The sequence below is a fragment of the Pelodiscus sinensis genome, chromosome 26 (assembly GCF_052426305.1).
Source record: "Pelodiscus sinensis isolate ZL-2025 chromosome 26, ASM5242630v1, whole genome shotgun sequence".
Taxonomy (NCBI): domain Eukaryota; kingdom Metazoa; phylum Chordata; order Testudines; family Trionychidae; genus Pelodiscus; species Pelodiscus sinensis.
The window spans coordinates 21,146,266-21,173,977 of record NC_143077.1 but is presented as its reverse complement, the minus strand read 5'-3'; the positions used below and the strand labels follow the sequence as shown (position 1 = coordinate 21,173,977).

Here is a 27,712-nt window from a genome sequence, read left to right as displayed (position 1 = left end):
TTGCACACATGGAAGTTCTTGCACTACAGAAATGAACACTGGAAATGCCACAAGCAAGAATGGTTAGAATGAAAACAGCCTTCTAGCCTATCTAGACAAGTCAGCTCCAGGAAATATATTTTGCAGCTTTAGTGACTTCATTTTCTCTAGCACAAGGAGTTTGCCTACACTTCAAACGGTAGGAGAAAGACACTGATCAAACACTTTTAAAAATGTTTATTGACAGTTATTGGATGGAATGATGGTGCAATAGTGCAAAAAAATTGTGCAATTATGAAAACACATTCCCTCCGCAGTTTTCACATTTAGTTTAGTATTTTAACTAAGACAAACATGGAATAAAGGTTAAATACAAAATGAGTCTGTATGCTGCAGTTAGCTGCCCATGATGCACTTTTAGCTAAAGTCTTATTTTCCCATCAGCGCATTTCAGCTCAATCACAATGAAGAATGGGGGTGGCAGGTAGGTGCTATCTACTCCTATTACAATCCAAGAAGTAGAACCAGAGATCTCTTCCATTGTTAAGCAATAACCTCTGCCATTCTAACACTGCCAATCATGTACTAAGCCAAATTCCTTATTACTTATGGACATTTCATAATCTCTTCATAACTGGTATTACTGTAGTTCACAAAATACACTCTACCTATTTTAGCAGAAGTTCCACATTTTTAACTAGTAGTAGAGCTTCAAGAGTCATTTCTAAACAATTCAGTCTGGCTAATGCAAACCAGCAAGAAAGTTCAGTAAACCCTGGGGCTCTGTTTCCAGCCATGCCTGGCTGTCTCAATGAAAACACATTTAAAAACCACCATTAAAAGTGTGAAGTGGTCATATTATCTAGTTAAAAACTAAATCTATGTAGCTCCAGATTTCAAGCTTGCTTATGCCATAGGAGTGTTTCAACAGCAATGTTTTAATTCTACGCAAGGGGTGGCAGTGCTAAGTGGGCAGATTTAAGTGTCTGACAACGATAAGACCCCAGCTACATTCTCGCTAAGCAAGGATGTATTGGGAGAATATTTAATGTTAAATGCTGCATCGCCTCTAGTCACCGATGTGAAAACCCCCACTAGCAAATGAATAAAAAACAGTTATCTAGGGACTAAACTCCTCAGGCACTGAGCCCATTATGGGTCTGACTTCAGCATTCATGCATTTTAATCCTCACCATTCAAAGGAGGATTGGTAAAGTTTCTCTTGAAGAGTTCAGAGCTATGGCCATCTGGAGACTAATCAAACCATGGGGCAGAAAGAGATTTTAGGAATCGCCGAGCCAATGGAAAGGGAGAATCAGCATTGTGCACTCTTTGGAAGGAATTCCTACATCACTCCTACGAAGTGTAGCTGTACATAGAAACACATTAGAAGAATTGTAGTGCATTGTCCAAAGCAAAACATCAACTACTGATCACATTCTTCAAAACACAGTCAGGACAGGGAGTAACCCTAATATAATACAGAAAGCAAAAAACCCCACAAGATAGTTTAGTTACATAAAGCAACAGAATTTGTACATAAATGGTCAATACTGTCTCCATGGTTCACTAATTCCAAGTACTAGTTATCTGCATGTTCATTTCTAAATCTATTACTAGGGGACATTCTGGCTTGTGCTCTCTCAAGGTGGTCAATTCATTTTCAGCCGGTTTTCCCAAGGAAACACTCTGCAATGAAGTTAGACTCCATACGAGGACTTCATTTTGCCGTCTGCCAGATAACGAGTGCTAAGATTATGGTAGCCACAGCAAGGCCAAGGATCAGGATGCAGATCTTCTTACGAGATTTCTTCTAATGAAAGAAACAGAACAAATATTGATCCAGACGCAGACAAGAGGAGATGCCAGGAGCCCAGCAAAGTACAGTGTTCTGTACCGGAGACAGCGGCACAGCTACCTTGACCCACGAGGAGAATAGAAAAGGTTCCCAGAGAGCTGATGACACCATCTCACAATGCCTGGCTGACCATGGCGCAGCAGGACACGACTGCTATAGAAGTCATACCGCTCCTAGCTGTTTGGATTCTTCAAAAGCATCATTTATCCACATATCACCTCCCCTTGCGAGCCTGAACCAGCTGTGCTAAGAAGCTTCTTGGAACTCTGCACGAGACAGTCGGACAGTCACGACTTCTGCTCTTCGATGTAACGACCTCTAGCCTATCCCCATCCAACCTGAGGGCCTGCAGTAGACCCCTCAACACAACCATGCAGCCCCAGGCAAGCATGAGCAGTGCCTGGAACACATGCAGATTGGTGACACGGTGAAGCTGTCCTGGACACACTGATTTTGCAGGCTGTTGGGTGGGGACAGCAGCTGCATTTCCAAGGCCAGGAGCAAGCAGAGGAACAGTTGCCGCTGCTAGCCCTGCCCCTTTTCCTTCCTCACAGCTGAAGCCAGAAACAGAGAACTGTTGCTCTGCTGCTTCCTCCTACCTGTCTCCATGCGCCTCCTGCCCTGGCCCAAGAGGACGGAGGCCTACCCGGGTCTGAACCTTTGTCCTGCTACAGGCTGAACTGCCGATGCGGCAGGCTGGAGGCACCAGCCATCGAGCCAACTCTAGCAAGTGAAGCCAAGTGGCCAAAAACGGGGCTTTGAAAAGCTGCTGAGCACGCTGCTGGCTGTTTGGTTCAAGAGGGAGAATGGGTGAGCAGGGGGACAACCAAGTCAGCTGGGAGGAGTGGAGCAGCAAGTGGCAAGACAAGGCAAGTCCAGAGGCATGAGGCCCAATACAAAGGGATCCATGTATCAAGGGGTTTAAATGGCAGGTGTCACCTGTTAAGCTTTTTGTGAATGGGGGTGAGAGTGTTGGCGTCGGTGGTAAGCATTGGGTAGTACAATCTTGCCTAGGCTGGAAAACTCAGATTTATTGCATCAGTCTGAAGAGCAGCCTTGTAGCCTCCCCACTGCAACACAATCACCTGTTTCTGCTAAGGCGTGTTCTCCATTATCTTCTCAATCAGGGTGGGCAATAATTTCTGACGGGGGGGCCACTCTTAAGATTTTGGAAAGTGGTCGAGGGCTGCACTCTTCCATAATATTAATGGAAGAGGTGCTGGGTCTGGAATGGAGATTGGGTGCAGAAGGGAGAATGGAGTCGGGGAGGGAGTTTGGGCGAAGGAGACAGTTGTGACTTAGGGCAGGGGACTGGAGTGCAGGGGTTGGGATGTGACTTAGGGGATTGTGATCTGGGAAAGGAGATTGGGGTGCCAGATCTGGAAGGGGATATGGGTGCAAAAGGGGGACAGACGTTGGGTATGTTGAGTGGGGGGCAGAGGGTTGGGGAAGGGAGGGACTGGGGTGCCAGAGGCAGGCTCTGGCCAAGAGACTTACCAGCCAGCTGCCAAACCAGCCTGCCTGCTGAGCTAAAGGCTTGCAGAGTTTAAAATATTTCCCAGCCAGGCAGCCTGCTTGCCCAGCCATGTGCTTCAGTGAATAACTGAGCCAGAAGAGGGGGCGTAGTTCTTCTTGGCTGCCTGTTATTTAAACAGGCAGCGCCCACTGGCCAGTTTCTGGCCAGAAGCCAGCCAATGGGATAGTGCTGGGGGCAGGAGCAGCTCCTGAAGCTTTCCCTCCTTCCCTCCAGTTTTGAAACAGAAATGGGGCCTGGAGCCGCATTTCTGAGCAGCAGGCAGGGCTGTGGGGCAAGTAGGGAAGCCTGGGACTCCCTGCTGCCTCCACGTGCTGGATCTGGTGGCTTGTTGTGCCAGATCCAGCCTGCGGGCCGTATTTTGCCCACGCCTATTCTAAATGCAGCACTGGAGATAAAGCCCAGAAGCTACCTTCAGCTGTTATCCAGATCTACACCCCCCCTCCAATGAGTAGAGGTGCCCCAAAGTCAGAGTTAATTGCCAGTATCTTATTGATAAGCCAATTAGCACATGTAGCTGCCTCTTGTCCTGGAGATGAAGTTCATTAGAAGAATTAGTCCCACCTCAGCCCCTGTACCTTTGCAAAGTGGTGACAGCACCAGCCACTCTGTCGGATAGTGCAAAGTACCCAAAAGAGTTTACCTGATAATAAGCAGCTCTCTGTAACTGTTCACTGGCTCTTTCCACGTGGACTTCAGAACTTTCCACATTTGCTTCTATGCTGTCTACACAAAGACAGGGGAGAGAACTCAAGTGACTTTAAAAGCCAATTCAGAACTGTAAAATTAAAGATTAGCCAAATATGTGACCATATGGCACTGATCTAGAATAGCTGCAGTGGTTCAAATCAGCCAAGCTCCATTTTTCCATTGACACAGAATTTAAAAGTGTAGAAGCCAGAAACAAGAAAGTTATTTTCCAAGGCATCTGTTGTCCAAGTGCACTTACCAATCATGTCTCCTTGATCATGAATCATCATAGCTAGATCCTTAAATATCTGATTGACATCCAAAATGTCTGCCTGAAGACAAAAGTTCAGTAAATAGCAGTCTGACAATTAACAGGGACAGAATCTACTTCCATCTTAGGAACACTGCCCAAAGCTTAACAGACTAAACACCCTCTATAGAAATATTCCCATCTCACATGGAAAAGTTATTCACTTGTTCCAATATGATAAGAACTAGGGGTCACCGAATGAAATAAATAGGTAGCTGGTTTAAAACCAACAAAAGGAAGTTTTTCTTCACTCAGTGCACAGTCAACCTGTGGACCTCCTCGCCAGAGGATGTTGTGAAGACTAGGACTTTAACAGGGTTCAAAAAAATGCTAGATACATTCATGGGGGTTAGGTCCATCAATGGCTATTAGCCAGGATGGGTAGGAATGGTGTCCTTAGCCTCTGTTTGTCTGGAAATGGACAGGGGAGGGATCACGTGAGGATTACCTGTTGTATTCCCTCCCTCTGGGGCATCTGGCATTGGCCACTATCAGCAGACAGGACACTGGGCTAAACAGACCATGGTCTGACCCAGTATGGCCGCTCTTATGTACATGGGTGTTGATTCTCAGAGGTTGTGGTACCAGGTTAGGTGAGAGCTTTCAAGACATACACACCAAGTGCAGCAGCTTCATGTTTTCAGCTGCTGCCCCAGGCACTAGCAATTTTTAACTAAGCTGTTGCTCCTACCATCTTTGGAGCGTTGCAGATGGGTGAGTGGAACCTGCACCCAGCCCTGAGGATCACTCAGCATCTCTACAAGGAGTTCTGGGCCCACTCAGCTTCCAGCTCTCTCCATCCCTCCCCACTGACAGATGAGCCGAGAGCTCAGCGCTTGGCCCTTGTGTTTTGTCCCTTTGCTAACTGAGCTGCAAACGGCAGGCTCCAGGGCTCACCTCCAGCTGCCTGATTGCCGTTTCCCTCTCCTGAATAAGTTCCAGGTCCTGCTCGGTTATTGCTGCAGCTTGTTCTTGAGACTGCATTTGATTCCAGTCTTCATTACTGCACAGAGAACACAGGCTAAGAGCCGCAGAGCCTTTCCCTCCCCATTCATGCCACAATGCCAGAGGATAGTGACAGCTTCCGCCAGGCACAAACCCCACTCAGGAGCGGATGTGAGCATGGAGTGATCCTGGCATGTAGCTGTACTTCCAGACAAACTGGATTCACAATGACAGGCTACTGCAGGGAAGATGGGACAAAGGGGATTTTGCATGAGGATACTTTAAAATCTCAGTAAAGAAACTAAAAGGTGGTCTGTGTAAGGTGTTTGCTCTAAGATGTATGTTGTCCTTACTGGGCAACTTGGCATGTTCTATTGTGCTGGGGCTGTGCATTGTTTGTAGGGCATCCAAAGAACAAAGGGCACTGATGGAAGTCTATGGAGGGCAAACTGGAAGCATGCTGTTTGGAGTACTAGGCAGAGAATGCCTTATGTGGGGTGGGTTGAAGGTACCTGCTGGATGGGTGGCACTGGTGGTTTAATCCACTATCCTATCAAGAACTGAAAATGAAAACCACCGTCGCCACCACCAGAGACGTGCGAGCCAGCCAGTCCTCCCCACCCCCAGATCACCTGCATCTTGGAGAGGCAGCATTAGCAACAGCATTCTACAGGAAGGCACTATTATGGACAAACCAGCAAATGCAATACAAGACTCTGTGGTCAAAGGGTCAGGATGAGGAGAGGGGTCCTCCTGCGTCTCCACTCAAAGTGAAAGCTTTGGAAAGCTGCACCAAGGTTCCATGTCCACAACCCTCCAGCAGCTTTCGCTAGCTAAGAAGTTTTGAGAGGTCAGAAATGCTAATTATCTCTGGGCGGGAAAAGAAGCAATGTGTGAAGCAGCCTAGTTTTGAAACAGTTAAATGTCTGGAGACAGCATCTCACCATTTAGGTGCATCTAACAACTGCCCTTAGAAATGTTTCATAGGGTGCAGGCATTGGCTTTCCTGGACTCTGTGCACAGAGTCCAGCGATAATGCTGCATTAATGCAGTCTCCTATACAAATGCATTAATTACACACAGATGGATGTGAGAAATGCCCCCCAGGAGTGCAAGTGGTAGCTGTTACCTATCAAACGAGACCAGCTGCTCCTCTTTGAGTCTCTCCTCAGTCTGGAAGAGAGGAAAGGCTCATTACCATTACAAACTACAGGCGACATGGGCACAGCCAACAATAGCAAGGCAGCACTCTTACTAGTAGAGCCAAAGAGCTGTAAGACTAGAGTGAGAATCTTTGAGATGCTCGCATTACTTTGGCTTTTACACAAGTTACAGGAGCACTGCAAGCCAGAGGCATCTGAAACACTCCTTCCCCAGCCTTCTCAAATTTGCTTAAGTCTTTTGTAATTGCATGTGGTGAAAGGAATTACAAGCAACCAGTGTATCTATTTCTAAAGCCATCAGCCCATTAGGAATGCTCCTTCGTAATCACAGGGACTTGTCAGAGATGGTATCCCCAGAACAGGGGTGAGAAGAAAATTGCAAACTGCACTGAGGAAGCAGCGGGCAAAGGAGACCCAAGGGAAGGGGAAAGGATATGGAAAGTGCGCCTGCCAAGAGGCAGCCAAGGAGGGACATAATTTAACAGGTCTTTTGGGGAACTGTAACCCAGTGCTGACAATCTTCCAGCTGTGCTTTGGTTCCCCTCGCCACATGCCTGACTTTCCTCCTCCTCCTGTACTACTGCGAGCAGGCAAGGCATTGGAGACTTCCGTGTCACAGAATACAAACAGCTAGCACACAGACACAGCAAACTGAGTTCTGAAGTCTGCAGCCAAGCATACACATGAGAAGACTGATCTCAGCAGTTTGGTAGCCGTACAAAATACCAACATGCCCATTTTCATTCATTCATGGTCGCCAGAGAAGTCCAAATATTTGAGTGAAATATGCCCTTGTGATAAGACTTCAGAGGTGGCTGCATTCACTATACAACTCTTCAACTACTCACCAAGAGACGAGAGCCAGCCCGAGCGCGGGCCACTGTCTCCTTCTCCTTCTCAGACACTCTTCTCTGCACTGCTTGGAAGTTATTCAAGGCTGCAGAGAAGTCATTCATTAAACGCTCCTTCTGCAATTTCTGTTGGCGCTAAAAAATTAGAGAGAGATATTTGAATGACTAGTTACTGATGAAACAATCCACAAAGCTCCCTCTCTCCAGCATTCAGACAGATTATCCAATCCAGCCCCTGCCAATGACAGAATTCCCTACTGTGGTATTCCCTGGTCTGCTTTACAAGGAGACTGTCCTGGAGACACTTCCAGAATCGAGTACATTGCAGCCCATTAGTTCTAGTAATCTCACATGTACTGTACTAAATAATCAATCTGTCTCCTGAGATTAGCAAACTTCAGATGCCTGCAGGCCTGTGTTCTGTGCAGAACCCCCAGCAACACGTTAAGCTCATCTTTTCCTAGCAACTGAGGCCTACAAAAGTTAGGGGATGGCCAGGGCTGTCTCCAGGTTAGGGTTTGTCAGTATTTCTTGCAAGATGGAACAGTACATGGGACTAGGAGCTTCCTGTTCTGGAAATTGACTCTGGTTGCAGCCTTGGGCCTGGTTTACACTTAGTTCAGGTCAATATCGCTACTTCGGACAGCCCTCAGGAGCATGCAAACGTCACATCACTAAGCACTCTGTGCTTCCACAAACAATGCTTCCACTGACTTAAATACCCTGTTCAGGGAGGTGGATTTCTTAGTGATGGAAACCCCCTTCCGTTGCTGCACCATAGCTGTGCTGCATTCTAGGGGCTTGTCTATGCAACAGCAGCATTTTCCAGAACAGAAGGCTGCATCTCGTTTGTGGTTTGTTGTCCCTTAATCTCGTGGGATCACTGCTTCCTTGGACCACGTTTCCACTTGTTTTCTCCAGATGCATCAGCTCCATTTCCAGCCAAGGCAGGTCTGATTTTACTTTGTGTTTAGTGGATTTCTGTCGTTAGGGTTCCCTTCCCTTTGTTGGTATCGCATGCTAGTTTCATTAAATGTGCCACTCCAGCTCTTTAAGGATGTTAATTAAGATCAGGGCAGATGAGAGATACCCATCATAGAGCTACAACTTGAGCCTCTACTACGTGTTACCTAGTTTATGATCCTTCAGTCAGTTTTATCCACAGTTCAACATTCCCATTAAGCAAACATGAATCATTTTCCCTGTTCTGAGAAGGCAGTTCATGCAGCAGCATAATCCCATGACGCCTGTTGAGACAGTTAAAAGTTGCTGCCCCTTCTTCTGGAAAGAATCCTGCCATAACAATTCAGGCTCAAACTCTTGCCTGGGCTGCTGAAACACAATTACTGGTACTTCCAGCAAAAGACATTCACAAACTGCCACTACTACTCCATGGAGCAGCATTACTGGTCAAGGACTTTCTGTGCACTAGAGGGAGGCTGACTTGCATGTTAGTGACTATACAGAGCACAGATTTCCAGTCTAAGGCAGGGGTGGGCGATAATTTTTTGCTGGGGGCCCCGGGCCGCACCAGAAGGGGTAGGGCCAGGATACTTCCAGGCTTCCCTGCCCACAGTCCATGATTGGTCTGGGGGTGGCAGAGCCTCTTTGCCTCCCCCCCCCCCCGGTTCCTCCTAGGCACCCATGCCCTGTTAGTGGGAGGAGACTTCCCATGCTCCCCCATCCCAGGCCAATCAGGGCCTGGGAGCAGGGGAGCATGGGAAGCCTCCTCCCACCTTGCCAGGAGCGCTTGGTGCTTCTAAGTGCCGTGCTCTCTTCACAGGGCAGGGGCAGGGTGGAGGAAACTTTGCACACTCCTGCTGCCCCATGGCCCTAATTGGGCCCGAAGCCTCCTCCCGTCCTGCCAGGAGCGCGTGGCGTTTCTAAGTGCTGTGCACTCCTCACAGGACGGGGGTAGCATGGAGGACACTTTGCGTGCTCCTCCCGCCCCCAGGCCAATCAGGGCTTGGGAGCGCGTAAGTCTCTTCCGGCATCGCCAGGAGCGTGCAGGCGCTTCAAAGTGCCGCATACTCCTGGCAGGGCGGAGGAAACCTCATGCGCGTCCCTGGAGCCCCAGGCTCTAATTGGCCTGGGTGCAGGGAAGTGGCAGGGTCACCATGGGCCAGATCAACCCACTTGGCAGGCTGGATCCGGCCCTTTTGTCCACCCATGGTCTAAGGCTGCAATTACATGACAGTGGGGCTAAGACCTGCCAAATCAACTGCAGATTGCTCTCCCTTCACCCTGTTACTCGACTCCAGACAAGAGCAAGGGGAGTTGACGGGAGGCTCTCCCCCAAGGATGTCCTGCGGTAACTCGACTTAAGGGAGTCGACTCCAGCTGTGTTGTTCACGGAGCTGGAGCTGCGAACTGCAGGTTGACTCACTGGGATACAGACATAGGCATAATTACAACTGGTATTTAAGCCTTTAAAAACCGAACCAGGTTGAGGCCACACCCACTGTCGATCAGCCCATAGCAGCACTCTGCAGAGGAGAGCTGACAAGATTTCCCTTCACCCGGTGCCCTTCCCATGGACGTGTCTCAGCACATGAGTGCCACCCTTCAGGACAGGCTCAAAACGGCCTCTGTTACCACCCAAGTCAGCAGGAGAGCGCTCTGGGCGTACATCTTTCAAGTTTCTATTTTGTTTATTCCAGACGTTTCTCCTTTGTTCCCATGGAGATGGGTTACCTTTTGTTGCCTGTGTTAGGTTCTGGAGGCCTTTGGGCAGGAAACCTCATTAGAACTAGCGCATCCCACTACCTGCCCATGGAAAGGCAAATGCACATTACAATTAGAAAGAGACTTGATGTTGGGTAACAAATGCTCCACTAGGCAGGACTTCAGTACAATTTTGCATGGCCTATAATTTAGCTTTTTCACATAGTCAGCTACCAGCAAACAACTTTTAAGATCCTTAGAAACCGTTCTGAACACACAGCCCAAATGTATGTTAATGCTAGAGCATTTCCATAAGGCCAGGGAGCATGGGTGAAGGATAGCGCCATTACACAGCAATAGCTGGAGAAATCAGGAGCTAGAAGAAGCCTTCCATTTCCTTTGGACATGTCCGCTTGCTACAGAACCAGCATCCATGGATTTCTACAGTCTGCAGAATCCAGAAGGCTAGGGAAAGTTTCCATGCAGGGTTGGCAAACCAATGGTCGGTGGAACACCTCCTGGTGATCTGCAAAAAGTTGGCTGGTCACCCAGTTTACTAAAGTGCAACGGGATGGCAGAAGGAAAGCACAAGGAGAGCCACGCACACGACTGCTGGGATGTTCGTTTGCTCAGTGAGACTGAGAAGTGGTCTGTACTAGGATACACACAGGGAGGGAGGCTCAAGACATGGTCGTCCACACAACAGACTTTGAAGAACCCCTGTTCTAGTAATATCTCCTGTATGGGGAGGCGGAAGTGTGGGATCAGCAGACACGACACTGCTTCTCCCCAGGGAAATTCATTCATTTTCATATTTTAAGAGAAGAGGTCGAGCAGCCCACAGCTACCTGGCTCATTTACGCTTTGGAATCATTAGACACGGAGCCATCATTTTACTGAGTTAGCAAGCCTGAGTGCAGCACACAGGGATGTTTCTCAGGCAGAGGCATTAATCCTTTGCAAAGAAACCATGCTTGCATTTCTTGCCATGAGAATTAACTCTCACGAACCCAGTACAGACCCAAATGTCCCTTTACATAGACACTGCACGTGGCTGCAACAACCAGCCATTTAAGTCTAACACTTCAGGGATGTGGAAGTGTAAATTGTCTTCTCAGATTACAATCCCTTTTGATGAACAGCTGACTCCTCCACATATGAAAGAGCTAGGTATTTGCAAGAGCTGAAGAATCAGAATACATTTTCATTGGGAACCAGACAGTTTTTCAAAGGGTATTCTACATAAATTCCCTAGCTTTCCTATTGGTAAGGAAGATCTAGAATGGGACCCTTCACTACTGTGTGAGGGACTACTGTGCATTTAGGATGCACATGAGATATCTTTGAGAGGATGTTCATGAACCCAGAGCTACTTTCCTGCAGCAAGTTTGCTGGGTTTTTTCTTCTAATATAAGCTGTCCTATATAGAATCTTTCTATCTCCAGTTTTTCAGTTATTTTTTTCCCCAACCCCAAATGAACCTCTCCAGTTCTCTTCCTTTTGGTGAATTAACCACCTTTGCCACATTCATCTCAGAGCTCAAACCTGCTTTGCAAACTCATCACCAGAAGTCACTGGTAAAAATGACCATCTCCCCCATGGGTGGAGGCAGGTAAGACAGGCTTTATACCCATTTACAGCTGGGAAAATTAAGCAGCTTCCTGAGGCCACAAAGAAGATCTGGATGTTGCTGCAGAGCCAGCCAGGGCATGACTCAGCAGAGAACCAGCTTGCGGCATGCGAATCCCCCATGTGGACACTGCTGCAGTGCCCTTCCACAAATTGCTATTTGAAGTGGTGGCCCACGACGAGGGCACTGGGAAACTTCCACTGCACCGCAGCGGCGTCCATGCAGGATAGCAGTGCGGCAATCTGGTCGCTGCCGAGTCTCACCCTGCCTGGCTGCGCAGTAACATCCACTGCAGGCAAGCTCTCAACTGCAGAGCCAGAATCAGAACCCAGAGGTTCCAGGATCATTCACCCATGGTCAACCCACGAAACAGCCGCTGATCAGGATTACCAATGGACTAAAGGCCCACTTAAAAAACCTTCCTAGTTTCCACTATGTCAAGAAGCCTGCCCCCATCACCATGACAGAATGGTCACAGACCCGGATTGGAACACCACCTCTTTTGGGATCAAGTCTCAGCACAGAGAGCCATGCATGCTGGAAAGTCCAATTTTGTGGTCTACCAACACAAGCGAGGTGGGCATGGAGGACTCCCTTGTTCATTCACCACTGAAAAGTGTTGTACACAGTCCTGTTCTCTTTAGATTTGCTAGTTCCTACTTGTCCTAGAATGACAAGTTACTGTTTCTCTTTCTTAAGAAAATATTAGGATTTATTTTCCCCCATTTCCACTAAAGCTTCATTCCCACAAACCTGTTCAGAAGCAGATAAGGGAAGTGGCAGAGATCCCAGCTCCTTTAGATATTCGTTGGTCTCCTTGGCGAGCCGGTTTGCAGAATGCTGTAACTGTTGTCTAAAATAAACAATACAAGTGTAAGCAGTTTCCTCTGAATTAAGTTGTAAATATAGTCTCCAAACAGCTGTCATCAATCACATAAGGTTCCAAAATCATGCATTTTTAAGTGTCACTTTAAGACAATCCTAATGATTGCAGACCTTAGTTTGCCATTATCAGGTTATCCAAGGAAGTGCCATCTGCACTTATGGCATTAAACAATATTAGGAGTTCCCAGGCCAAGAAGAAAAACTTCTTAAGGGTCTGCAGAAGCTTATTAAGTATCAGAATCAAATAACTAGAACAGTCTTTACTTGACAAGCCCCAAGGACTCCTGAGTAAGGAGTTGCAGGCATTATAAACATTGCAGAGCAGAGAATGATTGCATGAACTGACTTCTAGCTTTTGTGTCAGGATGCATTCGTAGCTGTAGTTTGCACATTTTTGCAGGCATATTACTTATAGGAGACAGAATCTACTAGATTAAAGATAGCATTTATGGTTGTATACATCTGCTCTAGATCCCCTCCCAACTCTTGTGGCTCAGCATTCACTTAAAGATGTTTCTTTCCTCCTTATTGCTGTAAGGGACACAAAAAACTGGGGAAACAGTGTACACCAAGAAACAGGAAGAATGAAACAATCAAGTGCACACAACAGCTGCTCATGCAAATCTTTCCACTAGCCATCCAGGGAAAATATTTGTAGACAGAAGTATAATTCTTTAAACACTGATTGGGTCCCACTTGCTTTGGTTTCCAATTTTTGCTTAGTGGTTTTGCTTTCATTTGGATGAACAACGAGTACCATGCCTATCCTACAGTGACAGAGTTAAGCCATGGCAGTCACTGGTGCGGAAGAAAAGAAAATTGGCTCTTCATTGAGTGGTTAGATCAGGCATACCAGAGATTCACAAGACACGTTTCTATTGTCCCAACAAGTAAGCATGCTCCCAGAATGCTTTGCTATAAGCAGTCAGGCTCCTCTATAATAGATTGCCAACCATAACCTATGGAAAGTCCTCAGCTGCACAAACACAGCTCTGCTTTAGAATGGCCAGACAGTTCACCAGTGGAAACTACACAGCACTAGCCTTCCCATATGATCCACATTAAACTTCCACTGCAATGTTTCCAGACACCTTGCTGTAATTTATAGTGTTCTCTGCCCTAGGAAGGAGCGCTTGGTTAATGCACAAATTCCTTTCAAGAGTGCTAATGTTGCATGGATTAAGCTTCCTACAAGTTTCACTCTCTTGCCACATGCACACAGAACATAGTGGTGGGTCAGAGCATAGATGGGAGAAGGAAGGAAGGGGACAGTTCATTGCATTCCATAAGACACCAAGAAGAAAGCTGTCAAACATATCCACATGATGTACACAGCTAAGCAGTCGGGCTTTGTAGAATTGTGTTGCCTCATTGCATATTCTAGCCCACACTAGGTAAACTTCAGTGGCACATGAAAAGTTAACTTGATGGTTGTGTTGACAAGGACTTCTCTGCATTTTTGTACAATTACACTTGAAGTGTCACCCCACAAACTGCTGTTTGTTAAGCACCAATAATCCCTTTAAGTGAAAGCTAAGGGCTCTTCTATAACGGAAATACATTAACTGGAAGCGAGATTCATTAGACTGTCACCGATTAGTTCTTTAATCCAGCCATTAAATCCAGAACTAATCAACTGCAATCTAATAGATGCACTCAAACATTAGCAACAGTGTCCTGCTTACATTCTGAACTAGTTTAGAATGTTCTGTACTCCATTCTGTGAAGGCAGGAAAAGGGAATAAGGGAATTTGTGTGCAGCCATCTTGGTCTTGTTAACAAGAGAGCAAGAGTCAGGCTAAGTCTGTGGCCTGACAACGCGAGATCTGTAATTAGACGCTGCCTTTGCCTCTATATGGAGATACGGATAGAACGCTGACTCTGGCAGGGACCTTGAGATAAGGAGCATCTGGGTGGAACTAAATAACTGTTAGCCTTTGGTGTTTGTAATGGGAAGGAGACTAGTTGTTATTGTTATTATATCTAAGAGACAGTATATAAACTGCTTCATAATTGCTTGTATTTGAGGATATGCCTCAGGGGGAGATGGGGGACTCTTCCCCCCCCCCCCCCCCCATCCGAACCAGTTTTTCCCTTGCTGCAGCTCATAATAAAACTGCCTCTGGCTACTTGTTGCTTAAACACAATGCAGAGTGAAGGCTTGTTTTCTTCCACAATACGGAATGTTACGAACATCCACCCAGGCCTCTGTTCTACATGGCATCCTTCATTTATTTTGTCATCCTGAGACAACAGGAAGAGAAGGGGCTCCTTTTTACAAACAGGGACCTTATAATTAGCACAGCTGGCTGGAAAATGGAAATCCCATCCTGTGGGAGGGAGAAAACTTGTTCATCTTGGCCTCTGAAGATAGAACAAGCAGCAACGGGCTAAAACTGCAGCAAGGGAGGTTGAGGTTGGATGTTAGGCAAAAGTTCCTAACTGTCAGGGTAGTTAAACACTGGAATAAATTGCCCAGGGAGGTTGTGGAATCTCCATCGTTGGAAATATTTAAGAGTAGGTTAGACAAATGTATATAAGGGATGGCCTAGACAGTACTTGGTCCTGCCGTGACGGCAGGGGACTGGACTTGATGACCTCTTGAGGTCCTTTCCAGTCCTAGAATTCTATGATTCTATGACAGATTTCATCTAACACATTTTTGGTCCCCAGAAGAGAAAGTCAAAACCTACAGATTGTTCATGGAAAGGGATCTCCAGAAAATTCTCTCGGGGAGAACCAAACCAGAAGTTTTTAGCTTGCTAGCTGGAAAGCTTTTTGCCTATAGGCAGAAATTGAAACTGACTACAGCCTTTCAGGCAGGCAGCCAGGGGGCTTTTAGATTTTCCCCAAGGGAAAACAAATTACTCAAGTTAACTAAAATTTTCCCACCAAAATTTTTGGGAAACAGAGAAAGCATAATGCTTTGGAAAATCATTCTAATGGAAGTTTTCTGATCAACTCTAGTTACTAGGCATTTTCGATAGTATTCGCCACGACAAATTCCCCCTGAGGGGACAAGTTCTGACATTCCTTACCCTAGAGATTTCTTTGCACTGGAGCAAACCTAATGCAAATAATTGGATATTCCCTTTCACAGACTCTGTACCATGTGATCTGATGGTCCTTTAGATTGCCTCTGAGTGTAAATGCAGAATTCTTCACTACACATGTTCTAATATTTGATCAACTCACATTTTCATGTCCAGAGCAACTGAGCTTCTTCCATTTCCTTTGGGAGCTCATTCCATCATCAGGAAGCCTAATACTTGGGAAGCTTTACTGGGTTTTCATTTGATTTTTCTTTTAATAATTTCCTCTTATTACTCCTAAGTTATTTCTCTACCGCTTACATGCTTCAGTTGTTCATATGCTTGTGTACACCTGTAGCAGTCGCTTAGGACATGTCTACACTACAAAGTTGTGTCAACAAAAGTTATGCGGCTTTCCTTAAACCGCTGTTGCACATCCACACTGCTCCTTGTGTCAGCAGAGCACAATCTCACTATTTGCTCTTGCATTATCAACACAAAGATTAGCTATTCTATTGTGCAACTGTCTGCTTTGGGAAGGGTTCACAATGCCTCATGGGCAGGTTTCTTAATCTCATCATTCCATGGGCATCCTTCTAGACTGCTAGCCTCCCTTCAACTGAAGTGCCCATGGAGGGGGTATGTGCGCGGATATTGGGGGCGTGTACAAGAGTGGCCCTTCCATCAGTTTTTGAGCCACGTGACAGTGTCTGTACCAAGCAGCTATGAATGGCTTTTGAGCCCTGTGTAGCTCCCAAATTCCCTTCCTCCACCAAATTAGCCTTTTTGGGAGAACTGAAGTCATGTTTATGCCCTGTCAAACCACACATACGCTACTGCCACCTCTACCCCCACCATTCAGAGTTTTGCTCAGGATACTGCTGACTAGCCAAAGGAGACCCAGTCCCTTTCCAACAGCCAAATGCACATTTGTGTGTTTGTTCAGTTAATACTTACAGGTTTTCCTGCAATTTGCTGGAATCCTGTTTGGTTCCAAGCTGGCTCATCAAATTCTTTATTTGTGAAGCTGAAGAAAAGAGTTTACAAAGGCTTGGTGATTTGTAAGGAAAGGCAGGTACATTTCAAAACTACACATACTTCTCCTTGTTTATTTTTCTTGAAATTCCCTTTCTAGCTGCATTACCATCTCTCCCAGAGAAATTTTGCAATCAATGTTTTGTTAAAGTAAGGTTTGCCCATCACTTTAAGATGGCTCTTTTGATACCCTGTTGTCTCCATCTAGACAGAATAAATGGGGCAAAGATGGTAACATAACCCAGTCATTGTTCATCAATAAACAGTATTAAACAAGATGTGCTTAGTACCATGCCAAATACCATTAAAACATTAACATTTTATTAAAGATAAAGAAAAGAAAAACTAGGGAAAGCATTTGAAAAGTAAAACAGTAACTAGGGATGTTAAATATAGTTTAATCAACTATATTCCATTGACTAGCCGATAAGCCGGGAAGCCACAGAGGGGTTAGCTCCCCATCAACATGGTCTTTTCTATCTGGATTGATTTAGTCTGTCTGGTGCTCTTGCACATTTATTACAGTCTTTACTAAAAATAACTTAATCTACTTTTCTACTTTCCACGCTAAACTCCTAAGCAGGCAAAAGTTAGACAAATTGTCACAATTGCTTTTTATGTTAGACCAACGTGCATGTGTGCATTTGAAATAGTCTGGCCGTTGATTTGTGGAGTGCATACAAGTGATTAGAGTTGTATCAAAAGGTTTAATAAAAAATAGAGGCACCACCAATTTAGAAAGTCACATTTCTGACTTCACCTGTTGATACAAACATCCAGTATTGCTAAAGGAAAGAGAAAAGTTATAGCTCCATTTTGTTTGCTTTAGCCCTGTGGTTTTCAAACACATTTGACTGCCCCCCACCTTTCTTAGTGTCTGTTTACACATCACTCCCCACAAGTACATGTACCACCACCCGGCTCCGGAAGAAGAGCAGAGCAGAGCGCGGCCGCCGCTGGCCAGGCACAAAAGTTAGACAGACAAATCTGACTTTGCCAATTTCATTTCTCACCAGACTCACTAGGCTGACGTCATTAGAGCCACTTATCGCACTGTGTCGACAGGAGAATGTCTCTGTCCATTTCCCTTATGCTTCTCGGGAGAAGGCTCCCATTGATTCAGCATTTCTTCCCCAGACCCGCTAACTCAACACGCACTGCATTGAGTGCAGCAGTGCTGATCTCCTGGCAAGCAAAGACGTGCCCTTAGTATAGTGCCCCACTGCCACCTTTACTTCCGCCTTGCTGCTTCACCCGCCATGCCCAGGTAAGAGATTGGAAGGAAGGAAAGCCTGAGCAAAGGTTGGGGGGGGGGGGGGGGGAGGGGGGAGGGAAGGTCCTACAGCTGCCTCCTTTATCCCCACCCTTCTGCATGAGTGCCAGCCACCCAGTGCTAACAGCCAGAGGCCTTAAATAAAAAGCACACACCACTCTCACCTCTCCAACCACAGTTTGAGAACCTCAGCTTTAGACAGAATGTGCTTTCACAATGCGGTTTCATTACAGTCAATGTTTCCTATTTGTGTTTTTAGCAGGGATGCTAAAATGCATTTAATTAAGTAACCGTATAACCATGGAAAATTCCAGCGATTACATGGTTACACGCAGGGGAGGGGGTGCGCCCCCCCCCCCACTGCTGCCTCTGATACAGAGGCAGCAGTGTGGGGCAGCAGGAGGCTCCCTATGTGCATTAGTTCTCCCCTGCGCTGCTATCTCTGCCATGCAGGTAGCGGGGGAGGGAGGAGGACAGGCAGCTTCCCCAGGAGCCAGTACGCATGGGGAGCCATTTTTTAAAGCTGGCACCTGGTGTGTACCAGGAGCCTGCGTGTAACTGAAGGTTCACCAATGAGCCCAGGTTCATCAGTTAACTGTGTACACGGTTACACTTTCACATCCCTAGACAGCAAGGGAGGGTGTAGGGGGGAATTAAAAATACAGAAACATGGTTTTGAAGTCACTGAAGCTGAGAAGGACTCAGACACAGGCACAAAACTAATTTAGACTTAAAAAACTGGAGTTGTTTACATTCATGGTGCACCTCTCGGCACTGTGCAGAACCACACACATCTGCACTTCGCTACACCCAGTTCCAGCCACCAGCAGGCCAGTTCTGGAGCTGAACAACAGGAGATGTTCATGGTTTCTGAGCAAGCAGTGTAAAAACCTGCATAAACTTACAGGACAGATATAGCCTTTATAGAGCTGGCCTCTTGAACAGTATGAATTGACAATTCAGTCAACAAGTGATCTCTTCCAAGTGGAGCTCCCCAGCACGGTTCTTTGCCTGTGATGTCACCCACAAAACGCATGTTGGCTCATCAGTGGAACAGCAGACAGCAGCCACTGACTCTGGAGAAATCTGATGTTATCTTTGCATTTCTGGTTATCTAAGTGACTAGGCTATTCTGCTTGAGTGATCACACTAGTCTGTATTTACAGCTCATCTCTGAAAATGACCCAGCCCTGGCCTCTCCCCCTAGAAACAGAGCTGGAAGAGACCTCAGGAGGTCATCAAGTCCAGCCCCCTGCCCAAAGCCAGACCAATCCCAACTCAATCAACCCAGCCAGGGCTTTGTCAAGCCGAGACTTAAAAACCTCTAGGGATGGAGATTCCACCACCTCCCTAGGTAACCCATTCCAGTGCTTCACCACCCTCCTAGTGAAACAATTTTTCCTAATAGCCAACGTAGACCTCCCCCACTGTAACTTGGGACTATTGCTCCTTGTTCTGCCATCCATCATGACTGTGAACAGCCTCTCTCCAGCCAGAGAAACGAGGGGACAGCCAGACTGCAGGGGGAGGGGGGGGGGGGTAGAGGGGTGTTCAGAATACCAGAGTAGAAGAGCAAATGCGCTGTTCCACAAGGAAGAAGGGGGCTTTCAAAAAGTTTTTTTTCCCAAAATGTGGCCCAGTCTGGATGGGCCAAATTTCGGAAAAGTCTCTTCCGACAAAAGTATCGGAAAAAGATACGCAAAACGCGGAGCACATCTTGCGTATCTTTTTTCGATAGACTCTCGCAGTCTAGATGTACCCGAGTATCACACTGAGAAGGAGGAAGAATCTTAAAAGATGTTTGAACAACCTGCATTTAAGCGAGCTGAATAGGATTCTTCAAGTCTATTTCTTGTTGACTATTTCAATTACAATCTTGTGACAAAGGGATTATAACGTATATCAACCCTGGCATTGCTTTCTCCTCTGAGAACAACTCATGGTCAAAATGGAGAGTGACAAATGACTCAATTCCATCATACCAGAAGAACATTACGCCCAGTCTACACAAAGATGTTGCACTATTTAACTAAACTGGTTTGTAAATCAATTTGGTTTAATTGGTGTGACTTTTTCATTTAGATTGAGGGTTGGATTGAGTCACTTATGTTGGATTTGCTCATGATGCATCCTGCAATTTATTTAAATTATACAAATTTGCATTTAACAATTTATTTTAATGTACCACCTAACCGCACACATAGTACATTTGTGGCTTTATGGAATAATTAGACACTGGAACTCAGAACCGTGTCTGGGTAGCATGTTGATCTCCTGAAGTTCTATTAGTTATGCCAGTAGACAGCTCTGTAGAGAGCTCCCTATGCACCCAGCTGAATTCTTACCCTTAGGAGCCAAACATCATAGATTTCAGACCAGAACAATTCTTGTAATAGGTCATAAGTGTAACATCTTCTACAAAGGCAAGTAAAGCTCAGAAGAGTCTTCAACATGACAGAAAGCTTTCCGATAGTACTCTATGCGCAGATGATCAAAGCCAAGAAAGGTGATGCATGTAATATCTTCTGTTTGAAACCCACACTAATGGGGGAAATTGAATACAATGAAATTGACTAATGAAAGCATTCTTGTCTAAAGCTGTGGTGTCCAACCAGTTTTGCTATAGCAAACTGGCCACACTCAACTGGCCAAATAGCCACATGTGGCTTAGTGGCTGGCCTATTGGGCACCACAGGCCTAAAGCAAACAAAATGGAAGAGTAACTTCTCTGTTACAGTAATATTGGGCATTTATATCAATTGGTAAACTCAAGCGTGACTTCTAAGTTGCTGGTGCCCCTTTATTTTATAAAGGCCTTTGATAAAACATGCCTTGACTATTTTGAGAAAGATTTGTGCTAGTTCTATGCCTCATGTGCTGCTGTGTTGACACAGATCAGGTGAAATGGTGTAAGAGCATAGAAGTAGGAGGATTATATTCGGTTTCATCCAACTGGCCATGAGAAGACAAAGCAAAGTGACAATACTGGGGAACAGGAGGGGGAAGAAAACAAAAAATTTAAAAAAAATCATTCTAATTTTGTCTTATGGGCATGAACTGAACTCAGGAAGCACATCACCTGAATCGCACCATCAGTATACATGTAAAGAGTCCATGCCTCCAAACCCTTATTCAAGGTAAACTTGAGCTTGTAAGTGCTTCTATGCAGAGATCGCATTGTACTAGGGATGTTAAGAGGCGGGTATTGAACTAATTGAGTAGTCGATAAAAATTCTATCAGCTACTTGATTAGTTGATAGGCAGCCTGCTCAGTCCTGACTCCTGGCAGGTGCAGGACCAAACCTCACTGTGGCTCTGCAATTTAAAAGGCAGTAGGAGCCAGGCAGCCTGCCCCCCCCCCCCCCCAGCTCCTACTGCCTTTTAAATTGCAGAGCTGCCTTGGGGTTTGGTCCTACACCAGGTCCGTGGCCAGGACTGACCTGCTGACAGGGGTTGCTTTGCAGCAGCAGCAGCAGCCCCTCCCCACTGCAAAGGGCAGGATGGGCAGCACTGTGGAGAGAGTGCTGGGGGGAAAACCAGCTTTTAAACCGGCTTCTCCCCACTACTACCTCTGATACAGAGGCAGCAAAGGGTGGGGGGCAGAAATGCGAGTAGTCCACTCCCTAGGCTGTGGGAACACAAAGTTTACAGCACTTCCTGGCTGAATCCTGATCTGGTTGTCTGGGTACTATGGTTATAATCAAGATCAGGCTACAAACTTGCCATCTAGTTTGCTAGAGGGAACTGATTTTTCACAAGAAGCAAAGGGCTTCACAGGAGAAGATCTGAGATGCTCATTTCTCTCCCGCAATGGAAACTGCTTTATTGCACATCTATGAGAGGAAGAGAGCTTGCAGGGAACCGTCCCTTGGAAGAGTCGGGGCGGACTAACAGGCCTTAAGCAGATGCCACCACGGGCTGCAGGGGTGACCAGCTGTGGCTATTGACAAAGCGCTCGAGGTACAGGGGGTGCCCGGGAGCCGCCGTGGGGCTGACAGCACGGCCAGGGCTTGGGGGGCTGCTCCCGGGGGCCCGGCCCGGACATAGGGGAGGCGGGCGGCCGGGCCGGCTCCGGGAGGCACATGGGCGATAGGCGGGCGGGCCGGCCCCCCCCGAACCGAACCAGGTCCCTCCCCGGGCCCCCTGCTGGACCCCCCCCGAACCGAACCAGGTCCCTCCCCGGGCCCCCCCTGCCGGACCCCCCCCCGAACCGAACCAGGTCCCTCCCCGGGCCCCCCCCCGCCGGTCCCTCCCCCCCCCCCCGACCCCCCCCCCAGGTCCCTCCCCCCCCCCCCGAACCGAACCAGGTCCCTCCCCGGGCCCCCCCTGCCGGTCCCCCCCCCCCCCGCCGGCCCCCCCCGAACCGAACCAGGTCCCTCCCCGGGCCCCCCCCCGAACCGAACCAGGTCCCTCCCCGGGCCCCCCGCCGGACCCCCCCCCCCGCCGAACCCCCCCCCCCCCCCCCGCCGGACCCCCCCGCCGAGCCGAACCGGACCCCCCCGCCGGGCCGCACTCACTGCACTGGGCGATGCGCTGCACGTTGGCGCTGCAGGTCTGGACGATGGCGCCGAAGTCCCGGGCCGGGGGGCCCGCGGGCCGGCCCGCCTCCAGCGGCCCGTAGGACATGGCGCAGCCGGGCTGGGCGCTGGCTCCGGACGGGGCAGGCGGGAGCGCAGCTGACCAGGGCAAAACACCGCCGCGCCACTGCGCACGCGCACTGCTACCGGCACTAAGGCCCACCCCGGGCGGCGCGTGCGCACTCGCTGTCTCTCAGCTGCGGGCTGGCAGGCCCTTGGGCGCCATGGTTACGGGCCCGGAAGGGGTGAAGACCCCGCCTTGCCCCGCCCTGCGCGCGGAGCTCAGCTTGCACTGCGCCTGCGCCATGGAGGTCCGGGCCTGTCTCGCGGAGCCTGGCGAGGGGGGCGGAGCGAGCCTCCCAGCGACGATGGACTGGATGGGAGCAGCAGAGCGCACATAGCCCCGCCCCCGAGCGGGCTAGCTCCGCCCCCTCCCCAGCCGGGCCTAGAGCCCTGCGACCATGGAGCCGCCCCTCCCCCTGTTTAAATGAGGGACATTAGCAGGCACTGGCCAGGGGCGGGCAGAGGCCGCGAGCCCAAGGCAGGACCAGCCCGGCTCCATCATCCCGGCCAGGGCTGTGTCAGCGAGACACACACCTCCAGGGACTGAGCCCCCCCCAGGGCACCCAGCCCAGCGCTTCCCACCGCCTGGGGACCTCCCCCGCTGCAACTGGAGCCCATTGCCCCTTGTCCTGCCACCCGCCCCCCCTGAGACCAGCCTCTCTGGAACGTGCCGGCTGCCCTCAAATCCCCCCTCGCTCTTCGCTCCTGCAGATAAACAAGGCCAACTCCCTCAGCCTCTCCTCATAGGTCATGTGCTCCAGCCCCTCATCATTTTGGTTGCCCTCCCCTGGACCCTCTCCAATGCGTCCACATCCTTTTTGCAGTGGGGGGCCCGGAACTGAACACAATACTCCAGATGTGGACTCAACAGAGCTGAATAAAGGGGAATAATGACTTCTCTGGATCTGCTGGCAATGCTCCTCCTAATGCCCCCTAATATGCCATTAGCCTTCTTGGCTACAAGGACACACTGTTGACTCATATCCAGCTTCTCATCCACTTAACCCCCAGGTCCTTTTCTGCAGAATTACTACTTAGCCAGTTGATCCCCAGCCTGGAACAATGCTTGGGAATCTTCCATCCCAAGTGCAGGACTCTGCACTTGTCCTTGTTGAACCTCATCAGATTTCTTGTGGCCCAATCTACTAATCTGTCCAGGTCACTCTGGACCCTAACCCTGCCCTCCAGCGTATCTACCTCTCCCCCTAGCTTAGTGTCATATGCGAACTTGCTGAGGGTGCAATCCATCCCTTCATCCAGGTCATTAATAAAGATGTTGGGAAGAAGGATCCAAGAACTCGGAGCGCAAGTGGTGTTCTCGTCCATCCTCCCTGTTGAAGGGAAAGGACTGGGCAGGGATCGTCGAATTGAGGACGTCAATGCGTGGTTGCGCAGGTGGTGTCGCAGAGAGGGCTTTGGTTTCTTTGACCATGGGACTCTGTTCCGGGCACAAGGATTGTTAGGAAGAGATGGGATCCACCTAACGGAGAGAGGAAGGAGCATCTTCGTGGGCAGGCTTGCGAACCTAGTGAGGAGGCTTTAAACTAGGTTCGTCGGGGGACAGTGACCAAAACCCTGAGGGGAGTGGGAAAGTCGGATACCGGGAGGAAATGCAGAGAGGAACAAGCAAGAAAGAAGGACCTCTTTTCAGCTTTTGCGGAAATTCAAGCGGCCAGTGTAGACAGCTGGCAAGTTTTTCCGGAAAAGCGGTTGATTTTCCGGAAAAACTGGCCAGTCTAGACACAGCCCTGGAGTATTGTGTCCAGTTCTGGGCCCCCCACTACAAAAAGGATGTGGGTGCATTGGAGAGGGTCCAGTGGAGGGCAACCAAAATGATTAGGGGGCTGGAGCATATGACTTATGAGGAGAGGCTGAGGGATTTGGGTCTGTTTAGTCTGCAGAAGTGAAGAGTGAGGGGGGATTTGATAACAGCCTTCAACTTCCTGAAGAGAGGTTCCAGAGGATGGAGAGAGGCTGTTCTCAGTAGTGACAGATGGTAGAACAAGGAGCAATGGTCTCAAGTTGTGGTGGGAGAGGTCCAGGTTGGATATTAGGAAAAACTATTTCCCTAGGAGGGTGGTGAAGCACTGGAATGGGTTACCTTTAATCACCCTGACATCTGTTGGGAAACCAATACGGCAGTACACAGGCAATCCAGGAAGTTTTTGGAGAATGTTGGGGATAACTTCTTGGTACAAGTGCTGAAGGATCCGACCAGGGGCCGGGCACAGCTTGACCTTCTCCTCACAAACAGGGAGGAACTAATAGGGGACGTAGAGGTGGGTGACAACCTGGGAAGCAGTGATCATGAGATGGTAGATTTCAGGATCCTGACCAAAGGAAGGAAAGAGAGTAGTAAAATACACACCTTGGACTTCAAAAAAGCAGATTTTGACTCCCTCAGAGATCTGATGGAAAGAATCCCCTGGGATGTTAACATGAAGGGGAAAGGAGTCCAGGACAGCTGGCAGTATTTTAAAGAAGCCTTATTGAAGGCACAGAAAGAAACCATCCCGACGCATAGCAAGAGAGGCAAACCTGGTAGGAGACCGGATTGGCTTACAGGGGAAATCCTTGGTGAACTTAAGCACAAAAAGAAAGCTTACAGAAAGTGGAAACTTGGACAAATGACCAGGGAGGGGTTTAAATGTATAGTTCGAGAATGCCGGAGGGGGATATCAGGAATGCGAAAGCGCAAATGGAGTTGCGACTGGCTAAGGATGTGAAGGATAACAAGAAAGGTTTCTACAGGCATGTCAACAAGAAGAAGGTGATCAGAGAGGGTGTGCAGTCCCTAATGGATGACGGAGGTAACCTAGTGACAGATGATGTGGGGAAAGCTGAAGTACTCAATGCTTTCTTTGCCTCTGTATTCACGGACAAGGTCGGCTCCTGGACTTCTGTGCTAAGTGACACAAGACGAGAAGAAGATGGACAGCCCTTGGTGGGTAAAGAACAGGTTAGGAACTATTTAGAAAAGCTAAACGTACACAAATCCATGGGTCCAGACTTAATGCACCCGAGGGTACTGAGGGAGTTGGCAAATGTCATTGAGGAGCCTTTGGCCATTATCTTTGAAAAGTTGTGGAGATCGGGCGAAATCCCGGATGATTGGAAAAAGGCAAATGTAGTGCCCATCTTCAAAAAAGGGAAGAAGGACGATCCAGGGAACTATAGGCCGGTCAGTCTTACCTCGGTTCCTGGAAAAATCATGGAAGGGATCCTAAAGGAATCCATTTTGAGACACTTGGATGAGAGGAAAGTGATCAGGAATAGTCAGCATGGATTCACAAAGGGCAAGTCGTGCCTGACCAATCTGATTAGCTTCTATGATGAGGTAACTGACTCAGTGGACATGGGAAAGTCAGTGGATGTTATATACCTTGACTTTAGCAAGGCTTTTGATACGGTCTCCCACGCTATTCTTGCCAGCAAGTTAAGGGAATGTGGATTGGGTAAATGGACGGTAAGATGGATAGAAAGATGGCTAGAAGGCCGGGCCCAGCGGGTACTGATCAACGGTTCGATGTCAGGATGGCGGTCGGTTTCTAGTGGAGTGCCCCAAGGTTTGGTTCTAGGACCGGTTTTGTTCAATATCTTTATTAATGACCTGGATGAGGGGATAGATTGCACCCTCAGCAAGTTTGCAGATGACACTAAGCTAGGGGGAGAGGTAGATACGCTTAAGGGCAGAGATAGGGTCCAGAGTGACTTAGACAAATTGGAGGATTGGGCCACTAGAAATCTCATGAGATTCAACAAAGACAAGTGTAGAGTCCTGCACTTGGGACGGAAGAATCCCAAGCATTGTTACAGGCTGGGGACCAACCAGCTAAGTAGTAGTTCTGCAGAAAAGGACCTGGGGGTTACAGTGGATGAGAAGCTGGATAGGAGTCAACAGTGTGCCCTTGTAGCCAAGAAGGCTAATGGCATATTAGGATGCATTAAGAGGAGCATTGCCAGCAGATCCAGAGATGTCATTATTCCCCTTTATTCGGCTCTGGTGAGGCCACATCTGGAGTATTGTGTCCAGTTCTGGGCCCCCCACTACAAAAAGGATGCGGACGCATTGGAGAGTGTCCAGCGGAGGGCAACCAAAATGATTAGGGGCCTGGAGCATATGACCTACGAGGACAGGCTGAGGGACTTGGGTCTGTTTAGTCTGCAGAAGCGAAGAGTGAGGGGGGACTTGATAGCAGCCTTCAACTTCCTGAAGGGAGGTTCCAAAGAGGATGGAGAGAGGCTGTTCTCAGTAGTGACAGATGGCAGAACAAGGAGCAATGGTCTCAAGTTGTGGTGGGAGAGGTCCAGATTGGATATTAGGAAAAACTATTTTACTAGGAGGGTAGTGAAGCATTGGAATGGGTTATCTAGGGAAGTAGTGGAGTCTCCATCCCTAGAGGTGTTTAAGTCTCGGCTTGACAAAGCCCTGGCCGGGTTGATTTAGATGGGATTGGTCCTGCCTAGAGCGGGGGGCTGGACTTGACGACCTTCTGAGGTCTCTTCCAGTTCTATGATTCTATGATAAGGGGATGGTTGGATGAAATAACATGATCTTGGTAACTAATTGACCATTCATTATCAGTTGGAAATAGGTCAATGGAGGGATGATAGGAGTTGCTATAGGGAACTTTCTGGGTGTCTGGCTGGTGAGTCTTGCCCACATGCTCAGGGTTTAGCTGATCGCCATATTTGGGGTCAGGAAGGAATTTTCCTCCAGGATAGATTGGCAGAGGCCCTGGAGGTTTTTCGCCTTCCTCTGTAGCATTGGGCACAGATCACAGCTGAAGGACTCTCTGCATGTTGGGGCCTTCAAAGTATTTGAAGGCTTCAATATCTGAGACATGGGTGAGAGGATTATTCTAAGAGGGGTGGGCGAGATTCTGTGGCCTGCACTGTGCAGGGGGTCAGACTAGATGATCATAATGGTCCCTTCTGACCTTAAAGTCTATGAGTCTATGAGACCTAGGGAAGTAGTGGAGTCTCCATCCCTAGAGGTGTTTAAGTCTCGGCTTGACAAAGCCCTGGCTGGGTTGATTTAGTTGGGATTGGTCCTGCTAAAGCAGGGGGCTGGACTTTATGACCTTCTGAGGTCTCTTCCCGCTCTATGGTTCTATGATTCTATGCTGAACAAAGCCAGTCCTAGAACAGATCGTTGGGGCACTCCGCTAGAAATCGACCACTAACCTGACATCGAGCCGTTGATCACTCCTCATTGGGCCC

General features: G+C 48.2%; 1 protein-coding gene across 1 annotated transcript; it reads right to left on the bottom strand.

Annotated features, from left to right (window-relative positions):
• Positions 1–201: 201 nt before the first annotated feature.
• On the bottom strand, positions 202–22,635 carry STX12 (syntaxin 12). Its single transcript, XM_075909187.2, has 9 exons — positions 22,367–22,635; positions 16,499–16,568; positions 12,378–12,477; positions 7,328–7,465; positions 6,446–6,489; positions 5,269–5,374; positions 4,321–4,393; positions 4,015–4,097; positions 202–1,792 (listed from the first exon to the last, which is right to left on the bottom strand). Exons 1-9 carry the CDS (start codon positions 22,473–22,475, stop codon positions 1,700–1,702), a joined length of 816 nt encoding a protein of 271 aa, XP_075765302.1. The 5' UTR covers positions 22,476–22,635; the 3' UTR covers positions 202–1,699.
• Positions 22,636–27,712: the final 5,077 nt, after the last annotated feature.

Bases quoted from the DNA above. Each gene is read 5' to 3' on its own strand.
- STX12 (XM_075909187.2), bottom strand. From the start codon at position 22,475: ATGTCCTACGGGCCGCTGGAGGCGGGCCGGCCCGCGGGCCCCCCGGCC. The intron at 4,098-4,320 runs GTAAGTGCACTT...GTCTTTGTGTAG, and splicing joins TGATCAAGGAGACATGATTG to ACAGCATAGAAGCAAATGTG. The intron at 1,793-4,014 runs GTAAACTCTTTT...TTCTTTCATTAG, and splicing joins AGAGAGCTGCTTATTATCAG to AAGAAATCTCGTAAGAAGAT.